A 23,213-nucleotide genomic window follows, 5' to 3' on the forward strand; every position below is an offset into this window, starting at 1 on the left:
GTCCACCACAGGTCTGGTTCTGCTACAGCTCCTAGCTATGGGAGCTCGTCCCTCAGCTCAAACAGTGGGGGTCATGCAGTTAAAAAGGTCTTGGGTTTGATCCATGGTGATAACCAAGATGACTCTTGTTACATCTGTACTCAAGAAGTTTCCCTTCTCAAGAACTGTTCTAACCCTGCTATTGTACTTCTAAAAGGCCTAAGTCTCATCAAGGTATGTCTACACTAGAAACGCTAAAGTGGCGCAGCTGCAGCTGTGCCACTGTAGTGTAGACGCTGACTACAGTGATGGAAGGGTTCTTCCCTTGCTGTAGTAAATCCACCTCTGAGAGGTGGTAGCTAGGACAAGAGAAGAATTCGTCTGTTGACCTAGTGTTGCCTACACTGCGGCTTAGGCTGGCTTATGGTTGACTGAAGTTTCAGGTGTTGAGCAGGCCTCCGTTACACTAAAAGCCTTATGTTGCTCTGGCCTGGAAAAGGCGATTAAAGTGGGTGTAAAAGGTTCCTAAGCATGTTCCCTGTGGAGGGACCCTTCAACGCTAGAGTGGAACTGGTATAAAGGCCTTTACGTGATTTTGGCTTCATGTGCAAGGCAGATCAAGTGTGGTCAGAATGTGCCATGCTACAGCTACTTCCTGGTTCTCAGGGGCCATGGGAAGCAGAGGGTAAATTACAGCAACCCTGCATGGTCCCAGAATGCATAAAGCACAAAGGTGGCTTAAAACTACCTTTTCCTCCACCCTTTCTATCCCCCGCCGCAAGCACAGGAGTAAGAAACAAGCACAAAACTCTCTTGGGTACCCAGCAGGCATTACAACCGAGTGTAGGAGGAAAAGTGCAACAGTTCTTAAATCAATTCAGAACAGCTGGCGAGCATCTGTCTAACTGCATGAGCTGGGCTGAAACTAGTTCGGTGCAGCTAGCAAAACAGGCACAATCTTAGGCCTGGACTACGCCTAAAACTTAGGTAGATCTAGCCATGTTAAAAATTCACATCTCTGAGAGACGTAGTTAAGGCGTCCTAAGCCCAGTGTTGACACTACTAGGTTTACAGAAGAATTCTTCCCTCAACCTAGAAACCACCTCTTGGTGGGGTGGATTAACTACAGTGACAGAAAAACCTCTTCCATCACTGTACCAAGTGTCTACACTACAGTGCTACAGAAGCACAGCTGCAGCGCCGTAGCTGTGCTGCTGCAGCTTCTGTAGTATGGACATAGCCTGAGTAACTGTGGCTAGGGGTGGCCTAGGATGGCATGTTGGGCCAAATTCTCAGCTGGTGTAACTCAATGGAGCCCCATCAAAATCAACAGACTTTACACCAGGCCCAAGGTTGCCTCCCTAGTTGTGACACTGTTTTCTTTGCAGCGTGGACACAAACTGCGGCCAAAATAGATTTAAAACCCATGCTACTCACTCTTCCTGCAGGAACCCGGAATTCCATAGCTGTCCATGGTGGCATTGCCAACACTCAGGAGCGCAAATGGAGAGCTGGGATGTTCCACGGCATGGGAGCTGATGGCAGGTTCAAGCGGATGCATGCCCCAAACTAACACAGTTCCAGGGACTCGGTTCCACACCACATCCCTTAGAGGCTGATTGTCTAGGATGATGGCACCAGTCTCTGATGAATTGGCCACCATCAAGGCAAAGTTCTCGAATCCCTTCTGGGCATTTATAGAATACATCCGGCAGTAACTGGCAACATCTGGAACATTCATCAGGAAGGAGTGGGAGGAATTAGGGACAGCTGCGCCCACGCTGTAGAACACCACCTGGATGCCCACATTAGCAGAGATGGAGACTGGGATCCAGGGCTTGACAGGACGCTGGAGTACACTGCCTCCTGCTAGAGTAACAGTCTCTTGCTGTTCCCCTAGTTGATACAACACAGTTGTGTTCTGGGAAGCAGTGATGTAGACTATTTCATTCACTTTCTGCCAGGGTAAGGGAGGAATGATGTATTTTGTACGCCAGCTGCAAACTGGTAGGAGCTGCTCAAAGACATGGTTGCATTTTGTGTTATTACAAAAACACAAACCAACCAGGACGGCCACTGGCTTTTCTGAGACAATCCTGGTGCCAGACAGATCTCCTATGCCTTGAAACTGATAACCTTCAAAAGCTCGGAGCTTAATTCTGACGCAAGTGGAGTTGATCTGTGTTCTGTAATGTAACTGGCCTTTCACATGGACCTCCACGGCGTTGCAGTCTTCGTACGTCATAACAGAGAACTCTGGGTAACTATCTAAGGATTGTGTAGAGGGAGTCACTATGTAGTGTTCTTTTCCCAAGCTGGAGACAGGATACAGCACAGTGGTCTCAAGACTCACATGTTTGTTGCTGACAAACACTACTGAGATATCTTTGTCAGCCTTGACTAGGACCACCTTGGAGAACTTGGTAGTGCCCTTAATTCCAACTGACACTGGTAGGCTGACCCGCTCCATCTCTCCCCGATTTACCATAACCTTCTTCTCAAACTTTGCCCCATCACCCGTGTAATTGGAGATGGAAACAGACACTGAAGTGAAGGCAAAGTAGCCACTAATTTGCACTTCACATTGACTAGAGTTCCCACAGTGCTCCATGTAGGAGGTGATGAATTCTCTTCCCAGAGTCTCCGTCTGACATGTGCCTGCAAGGAAAAATAGCAATAAAACGTTGGAAGTGGAGAGAGGTGGAGAGAGTAAAAGGGACTGGATCAACTTTGTTCAGGCCAAAAATTAAGGCCCAGTAAAAAAGAAAAGGAGCTTGAAAATCTTATTGCAGCTAGAAGTTTTCCCCATTACATTTTTACTGTAAATGAAAATATTTTTTATTAATAGTGAACATTATTTTAAATAATGAACAAGCACAACTTAGCTTAGAACCCAACAAAGTCCTTGGAACCAAACAAGACTTTGGGGAATGTTCCAATCTGGATCAGAACTCCATGACTGTCCCTGATCTCTATAATAGAATCATAGAAGATTAGGGTTGGAAGGGACCTCAGAAGGTCATCTAGTCAACCCCCTGCTCAAAGCAGGACCAATCCCCATGTTGGTGTCATTAGGCATGACTCTAGGTAACTCAGGAGGGTGGAAAACCACAGTGTGAATGAAGCCCTTCTGTAGTAGGCCTGAATGAACTAATGAATGAACTAAAGTCACTCCATGTCTGACCAAAGCGCTTCCATGTTTATGTTTGAACTTTAATCGACCTAACAGGCCAGCAATAGAGAATGGTTATCAGTTGCAACACCTGTACCAGAAGGCAATAATGAGGCCTGCTATAATGAGGCCTGCTTGCTTCTGGCTAAGGGGCAAAATAACAGATCAAAAGAAATAAAACAAGATAACTGTTCACAGAAGAGTTACTAACGAGCTAAAGTGGTTGTTGCCAAGTATGACTTAACTGCTTAATGTAATTGCTACTTGCATGATGTATCTGCTATAGAAAAATAGACGGGAGGGGGAAGAAGGGGGGGTATTCCCTGCAAACTCCCCTGTTTCCAGCTCTGTTTGCTGGCTCCTGTGCTGGTACAACTGTCTGTGCCGCTGCCTGACTGGCTGGCTACCTTTATAGCAGGGGTCCCCAACCTTTTTAGGTCCAAGGACCGGTTTCGTTTGCCGGACCCTCCGCAGGCGTGCCTGCGGGAGGTCCAGCTGAGCCGCGGGAGCAGCGGACCTCCCGCAGGCACGACTGCGGAGGGAGCGCTCGTCCCGCGGCTCAGCTGGACCTCCCGCAGGCATGCCTGCGGAAGCTGCACTGGGTCGGTTCGCGGCCCGGTTTCTAAGAGGCCGCAGACCGGTACCGGGCCGCGGACCGGGGGTTGGGGACCCCTGCTTTATAGGACCCCTAATCAGAGAGGCCCTGCCCCCTAATCAGGGCTCAGCTTCTCTCCCAGCACACTGCCCCTACCAGCCTCTACAAATACAAATACAAAAACAAATACCTTCTCCTCCAACAGAACTCCCATGCAAATTCCCCTCTTTACAGCTCTGGTTGCTGACTTCTGTGCCGCTGCAGCTGTCTGTACAGAGTGAGAGTGAAAGAGAGAAGAGAGAGAACCTTTTATTAAACACACATAAGAAACATATAAATAAAATAACAATTTAAAAAGTTAAATCAAACTTTCATTTAATAAGTTTCCTTTATTTCCCTTTTAGTTATATAGGGCCAGATCTTCAGCCAGTGTAAAACAGGGTAGCACCACTGACTGCAACAGACCTTTGCTGATTTACAACAGATGAGGATTCTGCACATTACCCCCAGCTGACATCCCACTTGGCTCTTTATAGAGAGATCCAGAAACATCGTATCTCCCAATAAACATTTTATCCTCACTCCCAGGGCTGGTCTACACTGGGGGTGGGAATCGATCTAAGATATACAACTTCAACTACGTGAATAGCATAGCTGAAGTCGAAGTATCTTAGATCAATTTACCTCGGGTCCTCATGGCGTGGGATCGACGTCCGCAGCTCCCCCGTCAACTCCGCTACCACCATTCGCACTGGTGGAGTTCCGGAGTCGATGGGAGTACGTTCAGGGATCGATATATCGCATCTAGTTGAGACGCGATATATCGATCCCCGAGAAATTGATCGCTACCCACCGATAAAGCGGGTAGTCTAGACGTACCCCCAGAGCTCTCTCTCTGCCCTGAGTGGAAACAAAATTAAGGCCAAATGTAATACAGCTTCTCAAATTTCCACTAGCTGAGAATCTGGCTGTCCAGCTTCAGGCCCTTTAATACGATCAGTGAGGGGAGATATTGTGAAATGCTGGGCCTCCTTCTCCTGTCCCTTACACCATATGACCGCCATTGATTTCAGTGCATTTCTCCTGATTTACACTGATGTATGTGAAAAGAGAATCAGGCCCATCATTCTTAAGCTCAATGGGAGCTGGTAGCAGGGCTGGATTTAGGGGCAGGTGACCCAGGAAACCACCTGGGGTGCCAGGCTTGGGGGGCACCAGGCTCGGGGTGCTGTTTTTGTTATTAGCAACAAAAGGGAAACCAGAATGTTTGAAGTAAAATGTTTCAAGAATGTTCTGGACTTTTCTTTATAGGAACTCATAGAACCTTCCAGATTTTCTGACAACTATGTATTCCTCCAGCCTCCTAGAATGTTGTCAGCCATGCCGTTGCTAGCATATATGGAGCAGGGCATCACCTAGAGTTGGCAACTTTCTAACCACATGAAACTGAACATCCTGTCCCTGCCCAGGGCCGACTCTAGGTTTTTTGCTGCCCCTAGCAAAAAAAGTTTTGGCTGCCCCCTGTCCCAGCCTTGGGCTCCTCGCCACAACCCCCTGCTGCCCCAGCCCTGGGCTCTCCCCCCTCCCCACCTGCACCCTCCTTCCGCCACAGCCCTGGGTCACTGGTAACTTGCTCCCAGGGCAGGTCATTCAGCAGGAATTTTAGATGTGCACAGAACACAGACAGGATTGGTTCCCATATGGTTACAGAACTGCAGTAATGTGAAACAATTTTCAGCTTGTGTGATTGGAGGATATCTGGATGCATATTATAAGACTGTCCTCCAAAAATGAGGAAAAGTTGAGGTGCCTTTATTATTCTTTTGTTCCACTCTTTCTTTCTATGGGGAATTTGCCAATGCAATATCACTGTCTTCCTTTTAAACAAACAAACAAACAAACAAAAAAGGCTGTTGAAAATAGCAATTCCAGTCCTAATAACCACTGGGAAGCATTTCTTGCTCAATTTTATCCTACTTTTTCTACAGAAAGTTACAGTGGATCGGTATATTTGATTTGGGAGAAATGAAGTAACAGCTGCCCAAACTGAGCTTGAGCACTCCTGAATTTTGAGGTGTTCATATCTGGAAGCCAGGTGCTGTGGGGGAGGGGGCTGTGGCTCCACAGGGGAGCACAGCAGCACGTATGCAGCAGCATGACTGGCGCTGTGCGGAGCCAGACATGCTGGTCTGAGTGGCGCGGTAAGGGGGCTGGGGGGTTGGAGAAGGGGTAGAGGGTTCCTGGGAGGACAGTCAAGGGACAGGGAGCAGGGGGGGGTTGGATGGGTCAGGGGTTTGGGGGGGCAGCCAGGGGATAGGCAACGGTTGGATAGGCATGGGAGTCCCAGGGGTTTGTCAGGGGACGGGTAGGGGGTGGGTTCCTAGGGGGGCAGTTGGGGACAAGGAGAAGGGAGGCTTAGATAGGGGGTGGGGTCCTCGGGGGCAGTTAGGGGCAGGGGTCCTGGGAGGGTGTGATCAGGGAGCGGGGGAGGGTGGATGGGTTGGGGTTTCTGTGGGGGGCAGCCGGAGGGAGTCGATGGTGGCAGGCTGGGGCTACCCTCCCTCCCTGTGGAGTGTCCTGTTTTTTTAATGTTAAAATATGGTCTCCCTGCCTTTCACAGTGCAACTCTCCACTCACAGCATGCTGCAGCATGAGGTCCCCCTCCTTCCTTTCCAGTTGGTAGTGGCCAAGGGAATGCTGGGAAATGTAGTTCTTTCCCTGTTCCAGGGCTGGCTCTATAGGCAGGGAGCTAACCAAGGAACTACAGCTCCCAGGGCCCCTGTTGGTTCTCAGCTCCCAGGCTGGATCCCTGCCACCCTTGCAAATGGGCTGCCCTTGCTGATGCCTGGAGCTGCCCCTGTGCCCGCCCCTTCCTCAAGGCCCTGTCCCTTCTCCAAGGCCCCACCCCCACTCATTAAAGCCCCACTCCGTCCAGCTCTCACTCTCCCCTACCCTCACTCACTTTCACTGGGCTGGGGCAGGGGGTTGTGGTGGGGGATGGGATGAGGGTTCCAGGGTGGTGCCAGAAATCAGAGGTTCAGTGTGTGGAAGGAGGCTCCAGACTGGGGGATGGGGGTGGGGTGCAGGGGAGGGCTCCAGCTGGGGGTGCGGGCTCTGGGGTGGGGCTGGGGGTGAGGGGTTTGGGATGCAGGAGGGGGCTCTGGGCTGAGGCCAAAGGGTTTGGAGTGCAGGAGCAGACTCAGGACTGGGCCGAGGTTTGGGGTCCAGGAGCTGGTTCAGGCTCCATCTGGAGTTGTGGGCTCAGGTTGGGGCCTGGGATGAGGAGTTTGGGGTGCAGGAGGGAGTTCCAGGTTGGGGTCAAGGCGCTGGAGTGTGGGAGGAGGCTCAGGGCTAGGGCAGGGCATTGGAGTGAGGGAGGGTATGTGGGGTGCAGGCTTTGGAAGGGAGTTTGGTTGCAGGAGGGGGTTCCTACCTGAGGCAGGGGGGTTGGGCTGCGGGTGAGCATGTGGGATCTGGGAGGGAATTAGGATGCTAAAGGGGGTTCCTACCTGAGGCAGGGGGTTGGGATACGGGTGAGCGTGTGGGATCTGGGAGGGAATTAGGATGCTAAAGGGGGTTCTGACCTGGGGCAGGGGGTTGGGATGCAGGTGACGGTGTGGGGTCTGGGAGGAAGTTAGGGTGCGGAAGAGGGTTCCAACTTGGGGCAGGGGGTTCAGGGTGGGGGCTCTGGCCGGGCGGCGCTTACCTCAGGCAGTTCCCATTCGGTGGCACAGCGGGGCTAAGACAGGCTCCCTGCCTGCTCTGGCTCCATGCTGCTCCCGGAAGTGGCCGGCATGTTCAGCCCCTAGGTGGAGGCGCAGCCAGGTTGCTCTTCGCGTTGTGCGCCATCCCCGCCCACGGGCAAAGCCCCAACAGCTCCCATCGGCCACATTTCCCAGCCAATGGGAGTTGCAGAGCTGGTGCTGGGAGCAGCGAAAGCACTCGGAGCTTCGCTGATCGCCGCTGCGCCTAGGGGCTGGACATGCCAACTGCATCTGGGGAGCTGCGAAGACCCAGGGCAGGCAGGGATCCTGCCTTAGCCCCACTGCGCCGCCAACCAGATTTTTTAACTACCAGGTCAGTGCTGCTGTCCAGAGCCACCAGGGTCCCTTTTCGAATGGGCATTCCAGTCGAAAACCAGACGCTTGGCAACCTTCGTATCACCAGTTAGTCTTATGAGACAGGGATAAATCATGCATCAAATTCATGAAATGGAGGACAAATGCAGTAAAAAATAAGGTATTTAAAAGTTTTAAAATGGGGCGGGTGAGGGGCACATGCCATTTGGTCTAGGGTCAGCCCTGCCTGCCGGTCCTCAATGCTGCTCAGGATTTAGCTCCATTTGTAGGATTTGCCAGAGCTTCTACTTTCTTCATGAAATTGATCATAATCTCATTACAGAATTGCAAATGAAAATTAACAGCTTCTTAAAGGGGAAACTGCCAAAAGGACAGACCCAGAGTTGGTGCTACTTCATTCTCCCTTGCTCCTTTCTGACAGATCTCCAGATACTGCAGTCCAGTATAGGAAGTCTCCAGCTACCACTTTCTGGGCCCACCTCTGGCTTTTCAGTATGGCCTGGTGACACTATTAAAAGACCCCCTCAGTGGTACATGGCAGCAGAAAGAGGTTCTTCTCCACCATGGGACAGAGTGTGAGCAGACTAAAACTAGAACTCCCTGAGGAGTGACAGAGGGAGAAAGAGGGAGTGAATGAATAAACAAACACAGAGAAGGAGGAATTATCCCTGACACCCAATCTTTCCTCTTCTCAAAATTCTGGGTTTTCCCTTCAGGGCCTGTTTAGAGCCTGAGCTGTACCCACCCTGTTGGGCATTCCACTACTCCTAGTGACCGGATGCAGTGAACCCCCACATTAGAGTCCAGATAATGCTGCTGAGAGCTGCCAAGCCAATACCAGCTTCATTGCAGACACTCTATATGGGACTCACTTATTATGGGCACAGAAACGTTACACAAGGCATTATGTTTCACTTACCAATTGTGTTTGTCCTCTGGGCGCTTGCTGGTGGTAGAAACCAGAACAGTCCAAGGAGGAAAAATACTTGAGAGAAGATGAACAAAACTTGTTTAAAATCTAAGATATGGCAATAAACAACACAGGGAGATATTACTAAATAAAGGATTCTAAGCACCTGTGTATGAGTCTGACCCTAATCTCAGTTACACTGATGTAAATTTGGAATGACTCCATTGGTTTACTTTGATTGGAGTTACCCTGGATTCAGGGGCGGCTCCAGGCACCAGCACGCCAAGCGCGTGCCTGGGGCGGCAAGCCATGGGGGGGCGCTCTGCAGGTCGCCGCGAGGGCGGCAGGCAGGTTGCCTTCGGCGGCTTGCCTGCGGAGGGTGAGAATTAACATCAGGGCACTGGACCTCATTGATGTTGGGAGAATGGAAGCTAGGCACTGATTTTTTTCATTCTAGTTTCATCCTCTGATGCTCTGCAGGAGGCAGCTGGGAGGCTGGAGTCTGAGTGGCTTCTCAGTACAGTGGGGCTGGGTGTCAAAGATTCACAGGGTCTGGTCTATGCCGCAGCCTGTAACCAGTCCCTTTGGAGAGATCCCTGTAGTGTGCTGGGCCCCAAGGAGCTACAGTTCCACAGGGGCAGACCCGTGGCTCCAAAACTAGGCCTTTGGGTGCCAGCAACGCCCGTCATTTTCCATGGCTCCCTGTAGTAAGTCCAGCAGAGCCAGACTCCAGTGGGAGGTTTGTTCTTTACTCCTTCAGGGAACAACGCTCTCAATGAGTATTTGCAGTAATGCCAGGCAGCATTTTCAAAACAAGGTAAGAATGTATTAGTCACCTGGCCTCCAGAATCTGACAGTCCTTACTTTAACATAGAGAGGCACAGGTTAGGGCATGGTCCATGCTGACTAATGCCAGGGCTCACATGAGCCAGGCTGCTGTAGGAACAAACAATCTTGGCTCTCTCTCGCTGGCTCTGTTCCTTTAGTTCCAGGTGTGTTTCCTGTGTCTCTGAAAGCTCAGCTCTAAATCCAGCCACCTGTCACCTTTCCCCTTTGTTCTCCTGCTCAGGGCATTTGGTTTCCTGCCCTGCAACGGGCCGGGAAATCTATTTCCTCTCAGATGTTGGTCGCTAGGAGTGAATGTCCTGGCCACTGGGGTTTCCATTGTCTCTTCCAGACCCTCCATTCACATGTGTAGATTTTCGTTACTTAGTTTGTTAATAACTCTGGTCTCCAACCAAACTGCGGAGTCAAATAGCACATCACGTCCCTTTACGCTCAATGCACAGAAATGCAAAGGCCAAAGGGAAACTGAAGCATGCACAGGAATCATAAATCTTTACCAAAATTCACACAATTGCCACACAGGGCTTTCCCTCTTTGCCTTTGTGAATTTGAGTTCTCCCATCTGTTCCTCGTGGGTCAGCAAGCCCAATGCTAGCAAGAAAGCAAACACATGCCCTAGGGAGGGGCAACATGCACAGTAAGTTTGCAGGAGAGCATGTATCTTGCTAATCTCTTTAGCCAACGGTTGGTGCTGCAGCTGCTCTCTGCCCACCTGTGAAGCCGAACAGGTAACAGAATGTCCATCTACACCGCGCAGCAGACTGCAGCAGCAAGGCTCAGAACCCAACTCGACACACTCGGGCTCATGCGACTGTGCTAAAAGTAGCTGCATACACAGAGCTTCTAAGTTGTGGCTTGGACGGGAGGTCAGGGTCTAGGGAGGGGGATGGGCCTCAGCTAGTCCAAACCACAACTTAAAAGTGCTGTCTACACACCTATTTTTATCACGGTAGCACAAGCCTGAGTCTGTCAAGGCAGGATTGGAGGGTCCCTGCCACAGGCTGTATAGATGTACCCTGATAGGCCAGGGAACCTCTGAAGGGCCTGAGGACAGAACCCTTCTAGCTTCCCCTCCCTGGCATCTCCAGTAAGTTGCCAGCTGGGTACTCCCAGCTATTCAGAGGACACCGGCTTGCCTGCCACACTCTCCCATACATCATGGCTCTGCCATCACTAACTCGGTTCTACTTACTTGGAGGAAATGCGAAGCCTCGGTGTCCCATGGCTGCTCAGAAGACAAGCTCTGGGATTCTGACCCTTGCAGCTTCCTTATTAACTAGAAACAAGATCAAAAGCATAACTGACACACACTCAGTCACAGCATCTTTCTATTTAGTCCCCTTGTCTCTGGAAAAGAGTCTTTGGGCCAAGCTCACCTCGCTGGAGTCAGTAACTGATCCCACTAAGGGGATGGGCCCTTTATTATGTATCTTCCCCAACCCCTGCAGTGTGCTGGGTGCCCTCACAGGGCAACAGGGAATCAGACAGTCCCTACGCTGCAGTTTACACCCTCATGGGAGATCTGACACATCAAGTGAGAGCTGTATACAATTGGTGCTGAAATAAGCTGAGCAAACAAGGGCTACAAAACTAAGATCTGATGGTTTCTTATCTGTAACACGTGTCCACTTCCTGCCCAGCTCCAGGAGCTGCCACCTGATGTTCCAAGACTACCTCTGCTCCTGTTTTCCCTGCCAGCTCAGGACCTCAGCACCCTGTCTTGCTGAGCCAGACACTCCCGTCTGCTCCAACAAAGACCCAGGGTCTGAACTACTTGCCCCAAAGCTGCAGGTTTACCTGAAAACAGCTCACAGAAGTGTGCTTATCTTTAGCACTCAGATGCCCAACTCCCAATGGGGTCTAAACCCAAATAAATCCGTTTTACCCTGTATAAAGCTTATGCTCATAAATTGTCCGTCCTCTATAACACTGATAGAGAGATATGTGCAGCTGTTTGCTCCCCCAGGCATTAATACGCACTCTGAGTTAATTAATAAGTAAAAAGTGGTTTTATTAAATACAGAAAGTAGGACTTAAGTGGTTCCAAGTAGTAACAAGCAGAACAAAGTAAGTCACCAAGCAAAATAAAATAAAATGTGCAAATATATGTCTAATCAAACCGAAATCAGATAATCTCACCCTCAGAGATGCTTCAGTAAGTTTTTTCCTCAGACTGACACCTTCCAGGCCTGGGCACAATTCTTTCCCCTGGTACAGCTCTTGTTCCAGCTCAGGCGGTAGCTAGGGGATTCTTCCTGATGGCTCCTCTCCTCCCTTTGTTCTCTTCCACTCATTAATATATCTTTTGCATACGGCGGGAATCCTTTTTCCCTCTCCAGGTTCCCACCCCCTCCTTCTCAATGGAAAGACACCTGGTTAAAGATGGATTCCAGTTCAGGTGACAGGATCACATGTCACTGCAAGACTTCATTACCCATTTGCCAGCACACACGTATACAGGAAGACTTACAGGTAAAACAGAGCCATATGCAAACAATGGTCCTGGTTAATGGTTCCAAGATTCCAAACCACCAGTAATGGCCCACACTTTGCATAATTACAATAAGCCCTCAGAGTTATATTTCATATTTCTAGTTTCAGATACAGGAGTGGTACATTTATACAAATAGGATGATCACACTCAGTAGATTATAAGCTTTGTAATGAAACCTTACAAGAGACCTTTTGCATGAAGCATAGTCCAGTTACATTATATTCACTCATTACCATATTTTTACAAAACCATATAGACTGCACAACGTCACATAAGAATCTACTACTGCTGCGCACTAGAGAAGCATATCCTTTAGCTAAAGGGATACAAGGCTCAGGCTTTTAGTGCAGAAGATTCTAGGTACGATCCCTGCTGATGACCCACTTTGGATAAATCGCTAAATTCACTCTATACTGCAGCCCAACAGCCACCTCTCTCTCTCTCTCTCTCTTTCACTCTCTCTCTCTCTCACACACACACCCCTACCTCATCAGGAGTCTTATTTCAAATGTACAAAATGGGAAATGACTTCCTAGAAAGGATGAATGACTGCTTTTTCTACAGAAAAGGATCAGGCGGTTAGAATGGATCACAAACAAAAAACTAAATCAACAATGTACTACTGTTGCAAAAAAAAGAAAAAAGAAAAGCAAACATAATTCTGGGATTCTAGGAGTGTTATAAGCAAGACATGAGAAATAATTCTTCCACTCTACTCAACCCTGATAAGGCCTCAACTGGAGCAGGGTGTCCAATTCTGGGCACCACATTTCATGAAAGATGTGAACAAACTGGAAAAAGTCCAGAAGAGGGCAACAAAAATGATGAAAGTTCTAGAAAACATGACCTGTGAGAAAAGATTGAAAAAACTGGGGATGTCTAGTCTGGAGAAGACTGGGATAGGGTGGGGCGGGCGGGAATGGTGGGGCGACACACATGATAACAGTCTTCAAGTACATAAAGAGGAGGGTGATAAATTGTTCTTCTTAACTACTAAGGACAGGACAAGAAGCAATAGGCTTACATTGCAGCAAGGTAGATTTAAATTGGACATTAGGAAAAGCTTCCTAACTGTAAGGTTAGTTAAGCCCTGGAACTAATTACCTAGGGAGCTGTGGGATCTCCATCACTGGATGTTTTTAAGAAGAGGTTAGACAAACACCTGTCAGGTTGGCCTAGATAGTATTTAGTCCTACCTTAGTTTAGGGGACTGGACTAGAAGACCACTCGAAGTCCCTTCAAGTCCTACATTTCTATGATTCATCACTTCTGACTTCAGAGGCTTCTAGGGCTATGAAGGCAGTGTGACGTTCTGTACCGCAGGGGAACACTCTGCACCCCCATGTTCATCCTTATAAAATGATTGTGTGGTATCCAATGCATATTTTGTCATGTTGATTGTCTTCGGAAGGCTCGTGATGCACTGAGCATTGTTGTTATAGTGATGTTACAGTAATTGTTGTTACAGTAATGTTATAGTAATTTTATAGGCTGTAATGTAATGTATATAGTCATGAGGCTGAAAATGTGTCCTCATGGCTTAAAAGAAGCCCAGGCAAAACTCTCCAAGAGCAGAGGGGCAGTTCACACCTCATCAGGGCATGTATGGGACAAACCCAGCCCAGCCTCACAGGAACAAATGACACTGGCCTAGGCAGCAACAAAGAATCTGTTGGATTCTCGAGTGAGTCACCCCCCTTCCTTTGGCCAGTTTGGGACTGTGATGAGGTAATGCTCACCTGACTCTGAAGTGGGGGTCAAAGCCAAGAGGGAAGAAAGAACATGATAAAAGGGAGAGACATTTGCCATGCTCCCTCTCTCTTCCACCTACATCTACAGACAGCAGACCACGTGACGGAAGCACTGATCAAAGGGGAGAGCCTGGCTGAAGGGCAACCAGACAGCCTGTGGTGAGGAGCATCTAAGTTTGTAAGGGCATTGAAAGTGCTAAGATCAGCTTAGAATGTGTTTTGCTTTTATTGCATTTGACCAACTCCAAATTGTTTTGCTTTGACTTATAATCTCTTAAAATCTATCTTTGTAGTTAATAAATCTGTTTGTTTATTTTACCTGAAGCAGTGTGTTTGGTTTGAAGCATGTCAGAGATTCTCCTTGGAATAACCAGCCTGGTACATATCAATTTCTTTGTTACACTGACAAACTTATATAAGCTTGCAGCGTCCAGTGAGCATAACTGGACACTGCAAGACGGAGGTTCCTAGGGTTGTGTCAGGGACCGGAGATACTGGCTAGTGTCATTCGGTTGCACAATCCAAGGAGCAGCTTAGATGCCAGAGGCTGTGCGTGAACAGCCCAGAAGTGGGGGTTCTCACAGCAGAGCAGGGTGAGGCTGGCTCCCAGAGTCGAGGATTGGAGTGACCTAGCAGACCAGTCTTGATAACACCGGAGAAACATCACAGTGGTGCAGTGAGCGGCGTTGTATGTACAGCTTGTTACTACAAGCGAAGTTCACACTTTAAGCACTGATATTTGTGATTTTAACTGAGTCTTAAATGAAGTTGCTAAAAACAATCAGGAGGAGGTGACAGCTTTGTTATTTTCTGTTTATTTCGGGTGAGGAAATAAGCACAAGCAAGCAGAAAAATGATACCAGTGAGGCAGCTACGAAACTAGAGCTAGCAAGACTGGAAGCAGCAGAGAAGACAAAGGACCACAAGTTTCAAATGTGGCAGGCAGAAATGAGGCTCAAAGAAGCAGCTGCGGCCAGGGAAACTATGGAGGCAGAGGCTGCCAGGGAGGCAGCCAGAGAGGAGGCTGCACACAGAAGGGCCATGATAGAAAAAGAGAAAGAGCAGGAAGAAAGAGAAAAAGAGAGAGAGAGAGAGCACAAAACCACCAACTGAACCTGTTAGAGAAGCAGAACCAGAACTCTCTGACCCCAACAACTCCCATAACTCCAAAAATCCACAAATGGGAACACTTATATCCTGCATACAGTGAAGAGGATGATATTGCTGAATATCTCACCGCCTTCGAAAGGCTGTGTGTAATACATGAAATACCTGATGATAAGAGAGTTCCTACCCTGATTACAAAATTAACTAGTAAAGCTCAAAATATATTCAACGGAATGCCTGTTGAAGATGCTTTAGACTATTGTAAATTTAAAGATACTGTTTTGCGAAATTTTCAGATTACTCCTGAAACATATAGAGTTACATTTTAGGAATCTTAAGAGGGCTATTGGTATGAGTAATGGGGAATATGTAAACAAAATGAAAGATTTGTTGGGGAAATGAGTGAGGGGTAAAGAGGTGGCAAGTTTTGAAGGAATGCTTGATCTTGTTGCTCAAGAGTACTTTCTAAGCATATGTAAGGCTGATGTAAAGCAGAGTGTATGGGACAAAGATATAAAGTCTGTGGATGAGATGGCTTTTTTAGCTGATGCCTTTGAACAGACTCAGGCATCTATTGAGGGAAGGCCATAGAAAGAAGGGTTTAAAACTGGGGGGAGGGGAGGATTGCATTTTGCCCCTGGGAAGAAAGAAGGGGTTTGGGAGCCTAAACATGTGTTATAGAATCTGGCTCTATGTTATCTCAGCCTGCTTGCAAATTTTCCCTAGATGGATTGCAATTCCCTTTAATAAAAACAATGAGGAGTCCTTGTGACACTTTAGGGGCTAATGAATTTAGTTGGGCATAAGCTTTCGTGAGCTATAACCCACTTCATCAGATGTATCTGATGCATCTGATGGAGTGGGTTATAGCCCACGAAATCTTATGCCCAAATAAATTTGTTAGTCTGTAAGGTTCCACAAGGACTCTTCCTTGTTTTTGCTGATACAGACTAACACAGCTACCCCTCTGAAATCAATTCCCTTGAATATATTCATCGTTCAACATTATCCATGGAATAATTTTGCTCAATGTTCAGTTCTCAAGCTGTTTTAATTGGTTGCTTAAATCACCTAGTTTTATTTTGAACTCTTAAATTCTGGTGCCTAAGTCCCTTACAGTTACTATTTTGATACTCACTTCCCACTAAAGCTGTGCAGGGTGGGGGAGATGCAACAACAAAATTGTTGAAAAATTTTCTGTACTTATTCAATGAAATTTTGAAATATAAAAAATTTCAGCCAGCTATATAGTTGCTCAAAAACTATAAAAACGTTGACATTTTTCCTCCCTACATTCCCCCTCCCCCGTTTGTTGAGATTCAAAATGTTCTTGATTCTTCCCCAACTCCCTTTTTTTTGGTTAAATGCATTTCAATGCATTTGTGATAAATGAACGGGGGTAGCTCTCTTTTATGGACACCCAGCCATCCAGTTAGCTATAAAGTCCCTTTTGGTGGCTGTTCTGCTTGCTTTCCCTGTCAAGGGTTAACAAAGTCCCCCAGGTGAAGGAAAGGGAGTGGGCACCTGACCAAAAGAGCCAATTGGAAGGCTAGAACTTTTTAAAATGGGGAAAAACTTCCCCTTTGTGTGTCTGTTGTTGCTCTCCCGGAAAGAGAGGAACAGGGAGCAGTTATACTATGAGACGCTTTAAGCCAGGTATGATCATAAATCATCAGATCATACCTAGAACTACTTATTTGAAACTCTCAAATGCATAAGTAGATTAGGAATGTTTAGAAAGATGCAGTTCGGGTTATTTCTGTTTATTTCTTATGGCTAATGGACCCTTCTATGCTAACCCCAGATGTTTTTGTTTGCTTGTAACCTTTAAGCTGAACCTCCAAGAAAGCTAGTTTGGGTGCTTAATTTTTGGAATCTAGCAAAAGCCTAAGTTCCAGATGTATTTTTATTTTTTGTTGTTGTTTTTAATAATATTTACCCTTTTTTAAGAACAGGATTGGATTTTTGGTGTCTAAGAGGTTTGTGCATATGTTGTTTAATTCGCTGGTGGCAACAGTTAATTTCCTTTGTTTTCTTTCTCAGCTCTTCCTGGAGGGGGGAGGGGGTGAAAGGGCTTGAGGGTATCTCACAGGAAGGAATTCTCAAGAGTATCTTCCTGGGTTCCAAAAGGGGTTTTGCATTTGGGTGCTGGAAGTGTTTACCAAGCCAAGGTCAGAGAGAAGCTGTAACCTTGGGAGTTTAATACAAGCCTGGAGTGGTCAGTATTAATTTTGTAAATCCTAGTGGGCTCCCAACTTCTGCACACGAAGTGCCAAAGTGTGGAATCAGCCTTGACAGCATTTTTGTCAAAACTTTGAAAAAAGTCAACCAGCTCTATTGTCTGCTGATGTTCAAAATTGCCACCTTCAAGTCTGTCACTGAGTGGTTAGAGAGGTTGAAGTGTTCTCCAACTGGTTTTTGAATGTTATGATTCCTGATGTCAGATTTGTGTCCATTTATTCTTTTGCGTAGAGACTGTCTGGTTTGGCCAATGTACATGGCAGAGGGGCATTGCTGGCACATGATGGCATATATCACGTTGGTAGATGTGCAGGTGAATGAGCTCCTGATGGCGTGGCTGATGTGATTAGGTCCTATGATGGTGTCACTTGAATAGGTATATGGACAGAGTTGGCATCGGGCTTTGTTGCAAGGATGGGTTCCTGAGTTAGTGTTTATGTTGTATGGTGTGCGGTTGCTGGTGAGTTTTGGCCAAACCGGACAGTCTCTACGCAAAAGAATAAATGGACACAGATTTGACATCAGGAATCATAACACTCAAAAACCAGTGGGAGAACACTTCAACCTCTCTAACCACTCAGTGACAGACTTGAAGGTGGCAATTTTGCAATAAAAAAACGTCAAAAACAGACTCCAAAGAGAGACTGCTGAACTCGAATTAATATGCAAATTAGACACAATTAGCTTAGGTTTAAACAGAGACTGGGAATGGTTGAGTCATTACACTAGTTGAATCTATTTCCCTATGTTAAGATCTCCTCACACCTTCTATGGGTCATCTCAATTATCACTTCAAAGGTTTTTTTTCTCTTGCTGACGATAGCTCATCTCAATTGATTGGACTCTTCCTTTTGGTATGCATACTTCCACCTTTTCATGTTCTCTGTATGTATAAATATCTCCTGTCTGTGTGCTCCATTCTATGCATCCGAAGAAGTGAGCTGTAGCCCACGAAAGCTCATGCTGAAATAAATTTGTTAGTCTCTAGGGTGCCACAAGTACTCCTGTTCTTTTTGCGGATACAGACTAACACGGCTGCTACTGTGACACTGCTATTGTTACTCAAGCTAGCTTTCACCTCCTCAATGCAGTGTAGACATTCCCTGAATGTCACAGGGCCCATGTTCAGCAGTAGCAGGACCTGGGTGTGTTTCTAGCTATGTTAACTTCAAGATTTAGCTAGATCAAAGCTACAAGATCTAGCTAGATCAACGGTTCTCAAACTGTGGGTCGGGACCCCAAAGTGGGTTGCGACTCCATTTTAATGGGGTCACCAGGGCTGACATTAGAGTTGCTGCCATCTGGGGCGCACAGGTAAACCCCGAGCCCCACTGCCTGGGGCCCACAGGCAAAGCATTGGGTGGCAGAGCTCAAGTTACGGGCCCCCTGCCCAGGGCTGAAGCCCTTGGGCTTTGGCCCCTGCACCCAGGGCAGTGGGGCTCGGGTTGGCTCAGGCTTCGGTCCCTGTTCCTGGGATCATGTAGTAATTTTTGTTGTCTGAAAGGGGTCACAGATGGACCACTATTCCTGCCTCCTGATTGCGGTGTAGACATTCCCCGAGTGTCACAGGACCCATATGCATCAGTAGCAGAACCTGGGTGTGTTTCTAGCTATGTTCCTATAGAAAGAGGGGTGCAGGCAGGAGGGTTTGAAAGAGAGTTGGCCTCACAAAGACTCACGGTATGGGTAGGGCAGAAGACAAGAAGCTGCAAACTTGGGAGTGGGCAAGCAGTCATCTCCTGAAAATACAAGGAGAGAAGAGTTTTAAGGTCTTCTTTCCCCATAGAAGACCACTAGAGGTAGGATGTCTTCCAGATCCCTAATAGAAATCTTTGTGCTCCACCACTGAGCAATGAGGAGTGGTCCTGTATAACCAGAGCCCAAACTAACAAGGGCACACAGAGAAAGACCTGTCTCAGCCTCAAAACACGCAGTGCTAGGAGAATGAAAAAACACTCAGACCCAGGCCCCTAAGCAATATCAGAGAATGAGACCTGAATGAAAAAAATCCAGTGTCTGGGATTTAGTCTCCTGTCATTTACATCGCGCTTTTACTGGAAACACTCCTGCTCTTATTTACACTGGTACAAATCTGAATTACCTCAGTGACACCGCAGCAACCCCATTGTCTTCAAAAGTTTTGCCTAAATCTAACTGATTGGAACTAAGGCCTTGTCTACACTAGGAAGGATTTGCTGGTATAACTATTTTAAGGAATCTGTGAGACTCCTTAGAATGGTACCCATAGTATGTAGCTAGGGCTGCCAACGTTCTAACAGCACAAAACCGAACACCCTAGCCCCACCCACTGCCCCACCCCTGCCCCGAGGCCTTGCCCCTTTTCCAAGGCCCTGCCTCTCATTCACTCCATGCCCCCTCTCTCTGTCACTCGCTCTCCCCCACCCTCACTCACTCATTTTCACCAGGCTGGGACAGTGAGTTGGAGTGGAGGAGGGGCTGAGGGCTCCAGCTGGGGGTGTGGGCTCTGGGGCAGGGCCAGAAATGAGGGGTTCAGAGTGCGGGAGGGAGCTCCAGGCTGGGCCAAGGGGTTGGATGCAGGAGTTGGTGGGAACTCCAGCTGGAGCTGCAGGCTCTGGGGTGGGGCCAGGGATGAGTGGTTTGGGGTGAAGGAGGGAGTTTGGGGTGGGCTGGGGGCTGAGAGCTCTGGCTGAGGGGTGCAGGCTCTGGGGTAGGGCTGTGGATGAGGAGTTTGAGGTGCAGGAGGGGGCTCCGAGCTGGGGCTGAGGGAGTGCAGGAGGGAATTCTGAGCTGGGCAGGGGATTGGGGTATGGGAGGAGTATGAGATGCCAGCTCCAGGAGGGAGTTTGAGTGCAGGAGGCAGTTTGGGTGCAGGAGGGGAATAGGGCTGGGGCAGGCAGTTGGGGTGTGGGAGAAGGTGCGGTGTGTGGGATCCAGGAAGAAGTTTGGATCAGGGGGGCTCAGGGCTGGGGCAAGGGGTTACGTTTGGGAGAGGGTGAGGAGTGCAGGCTCCGGGCGGCGCTTACCTCAGGTGGCTCCAGGGAAGCAGTGATATGTTGTTACGGCTCCTAGGCAGAGGCACAACCAGGTGGCTCTGCACACTGCCTTTGCCCACAGGTGCTGCCCCCACAGCTCCGATTGGCCGCAGTTCCCTAGGAGCTGAGGAACATTTCGGCCACTTCTGGGGAACCTCGTGGATCTGGACAGGTAGCCTGTCTTAATGCTGCGCTGTCAACTGGACTTTTAGGGACTGGATGTTCTGGTTAAAAACCGAATGCCTGGCAACCCTATATGTAGTCCTTCTCACAGATTATTTCCTCGTCAGCCGTAATGGTCACAGTGGGACAAGAGGCTTAACAAAAAACAAAAAAACCCTGTTATTTGTATTCCAGCAACGCAGAAATTTCCAGAGATCTGGACCCTGTTGTGCTGGGTGCTGTACACAGGTAATAAGAAACAGTCCCTGCCCGAGAGCTTACAATGTAAAGAGATAAGACACAGAAAGTATGGATTGTTATCCCCATTTTACAGATGGGGAACTGAGACACAGAGAAGTGAAGTGACTTGTCCACACAGGGAGTCAATGGCAGAGCTGGGAATTGAGTCCTGGTCTAGTGCCTTAACCACAAGATCGTGCCTCCTCACTCCATACATTTTTAATACTCTCAAATCCTATACGTGAGCTGGTGTTTCTTTGTAAGATTCCCTCCTTCTTTATCTTTAAATAACCCTGAAACAAGGTAAGGTTCAGGACAAGACAGTCTCCCATCCCAATCGTGAGAAACAGGACAGGTCAGATTTATAGTAACTCCTCACTTAACGTTGTAGTTATGTTCCCGAAAAATGCGACCTTAAGCGAAATGATGTTAAGCAAATCCAATTTCCCCATAAGAATTCATGTAAGGGGGAGGGGGATAGATTCCAGGGATATTTTTTTTTTTGCCAGACAAAAGACTATATTATATACACACACATCATAGAATATCAGGGTCGGAAGGGACCTCAGGAGGTCATCTAGTCCAACCCCTGGTTTTGAAGCAGGACCAATCCCCAGACAGATTTTTACCTCAGTTCCTTAAATGGCCCCCTCAAGGACTGAACTCACAACCCTGGGTTTAACTCAAACCACTGAGCTATCCCTCCCCTACAGTATAAGTTTTTAACAAACAATGTAATACTGTACACAGCAATGATGATTGTGAATCTTGGTTGCGGTACTTGAGTCAGAGGGTGGAAGAGGGTGGGATATTTCCCAGGGAATGCCTTGCTGCTAAATGATGAACTAGCACTTGTCTGAGCTCTCAAGGGTTAACATATTGTTGTTAATGTAGCCTCACACTCTACAAGGCACTATGAATGGAGGGAGGGGAGACAGCATGGCACAGAGAGAGACACACACACACATTGCCCCTTTAAATACGCTGATCCCACTCTAAGTACATTGCCTTTTTCAGTAGATTAGTAAATTGAGAGAGCAGCTGCTGCCAGCAAGTTCCCTGCATCCTGAGCCCTGTCATATCCCCCCTCCCCCGCTCTGTGGAAATAAGGAGCGGGGGGAGGGGGAAACCCTGATATTAGCACCCCTCTTCCCCCCACCTCTGCACAGCAAGCAGGAGGCTCCCAGGAGCAGCACAGAGCAGTTGGGGAGGGACAGCTGAACTGCCCGGCAATTGGTAGCCTGCTGGGCGGCTGCCACACAGGGAACTTAGTGGGGCTGCCGGCCCACCCTGGTGCCAAGCCCCCACCAGCTAGTTCCAATCGGTTGCTCTTTCTGCAAGCAGTGGACAAGGCAGGCAACTGCCAAGCAATGTTATACGGGAGCATTGCACAACTTTAAACGAGCATGTTCCCTAATTGATCAGTAATGTAACAACGAAACAACGTTAACTGGGATGACTTGAAGTGAGGAGTTCCTGTATTGTTTGTTCGAGCTCAGTTTACCTGGTATTCCAGTATCAGAGAGGTAGCCGTGTTAGTCTGGATCTGTAAAAGCAGCAAAGAGTCCTGTGGCACCTTATAGACTAACAGATGTATTGGAGCATGAGCTTTCGTGGGTGAATACCCACTTCGTCAGATGCATGCACGAAGTGGGTATTCGCCCACAAAAGCTCATGCTCTAATACGTCTGTTAGTCTATAAGGTGCCACAGGACTAGTATTCCAGATTACTCTGTATTAGCCACCTGTCCTCTTCATTATTTGTCACTCCCCCATTTTATTGTCAGCTGCAAATTTTATCAGTGATGATTTTGTTTTATTTCAGGCCATTGATCAAAATGGTAAATTGCATAAGGCCAAGAACAGATTCCTACAGGATCCCCTAGAAACGCACCTGTTTGATGATGATTCCTCATTTATAACATTTTAAGACCTATCTGATATCTAGCTTTTAATTTATGCCACGTTAATTTTATTTATTTCATTCTATTTTTTTAATCAAAATGTTCTGCAGTGCTAGATCAAACACCTTTATCAACCAAACTTGTAATCTCATCAAAAAAGATATCATTAGTTTGACAAGATCTATTTCCCATAAACCTATCTCGATTGGCATTAATTATATCACCCTCCTTTAATTCTTTATTAATTGAGTCCTGAATCACCCACTCCATTATTTTTCCCAGGATCAATGTCACACGTCTCATTTACCCTTTTTAAATATTGGCACAATATTAGCTTTCTTCCTGTCTTTTGGAACCTCCCCAGTATTCCAGACCTTACTGAAAATCAGCATTAATGTTCCAGCAAGATCCTCAGCCAGCTCCTCTAAAACTCTTAGCTGAAAGTAATCTGGATGTACTGATTTTAAAATGCCTAATTTGAGGAGTCACTGCTTTACATCTCCAAAGATACTAGTGGAATGGAAAGAGTGCTATCATTATATGATGACACTACGTCATCTCCTTTTTTCCCTAACACAGAACAGAAATATTTATTTAAAACTTCTGCCTTTTCTGCATTACTACCGATAATTCTACCATTTCCATCTAGTAATGGACCCATGCAATTTGCTACAAGGCAAATGCCTGTTATATCCATTGAGGGGATTTTAATCACAGTA

At 47.5% G+C, this 23,213-nt stretch overlaps 1 protein-coding gene across 1 annotated transcript in view; it reads right to left on the reverse strand.

Annotated features, from left to right (window-relative positions):
* The window catches only part of LOC123353662 (adhesion G protein-coupled receptor E3-like), a 31,069-nt gene extending 24,664 nt beyond the window's left edge, over window positions 1-6,405 (reverse strand). The window contains exons 1-3 of the mRNA XM_044994962.1: window positions 6,384-6,405; window positions 3,937-4,014; window positions 1,417-2,637 (exon numbers count right to left, since the gene is read on the reverse strand). Of these exons, the coding sequence (XP_044850897.1) occupies window positions 1,417-2,590 (1,174 nt within the window). The 5' untranslated portion in view covers window positions 2,591-2,637; window positions 3,937-4,014; window positions 6,384-6,405. The remainder of the gene's footprint in view (window positions 1-1,416; window positions 2,638-3,936; window positions 4,015-6,383) is intronic.
* Window positions 6,406-23,213: the final 16,808 nt, after the last annotated feature.

The sequence above is a fragment of the Mauremys mutica genome, chromosome 20 (genome assembly GCF_020497125.1).
Source record: "Mauremys mutica isolate MM-2020 ecotype Southern chromosome 20, ASM2049712v1, whole genome shotgun sequence".
NCBI classification, from domain to species: domain Eukaryota; kingdom Metazoa; phylum Chordata; order Testudines; family Geoemydidae; genus Mauremys; species Mauremys mutica.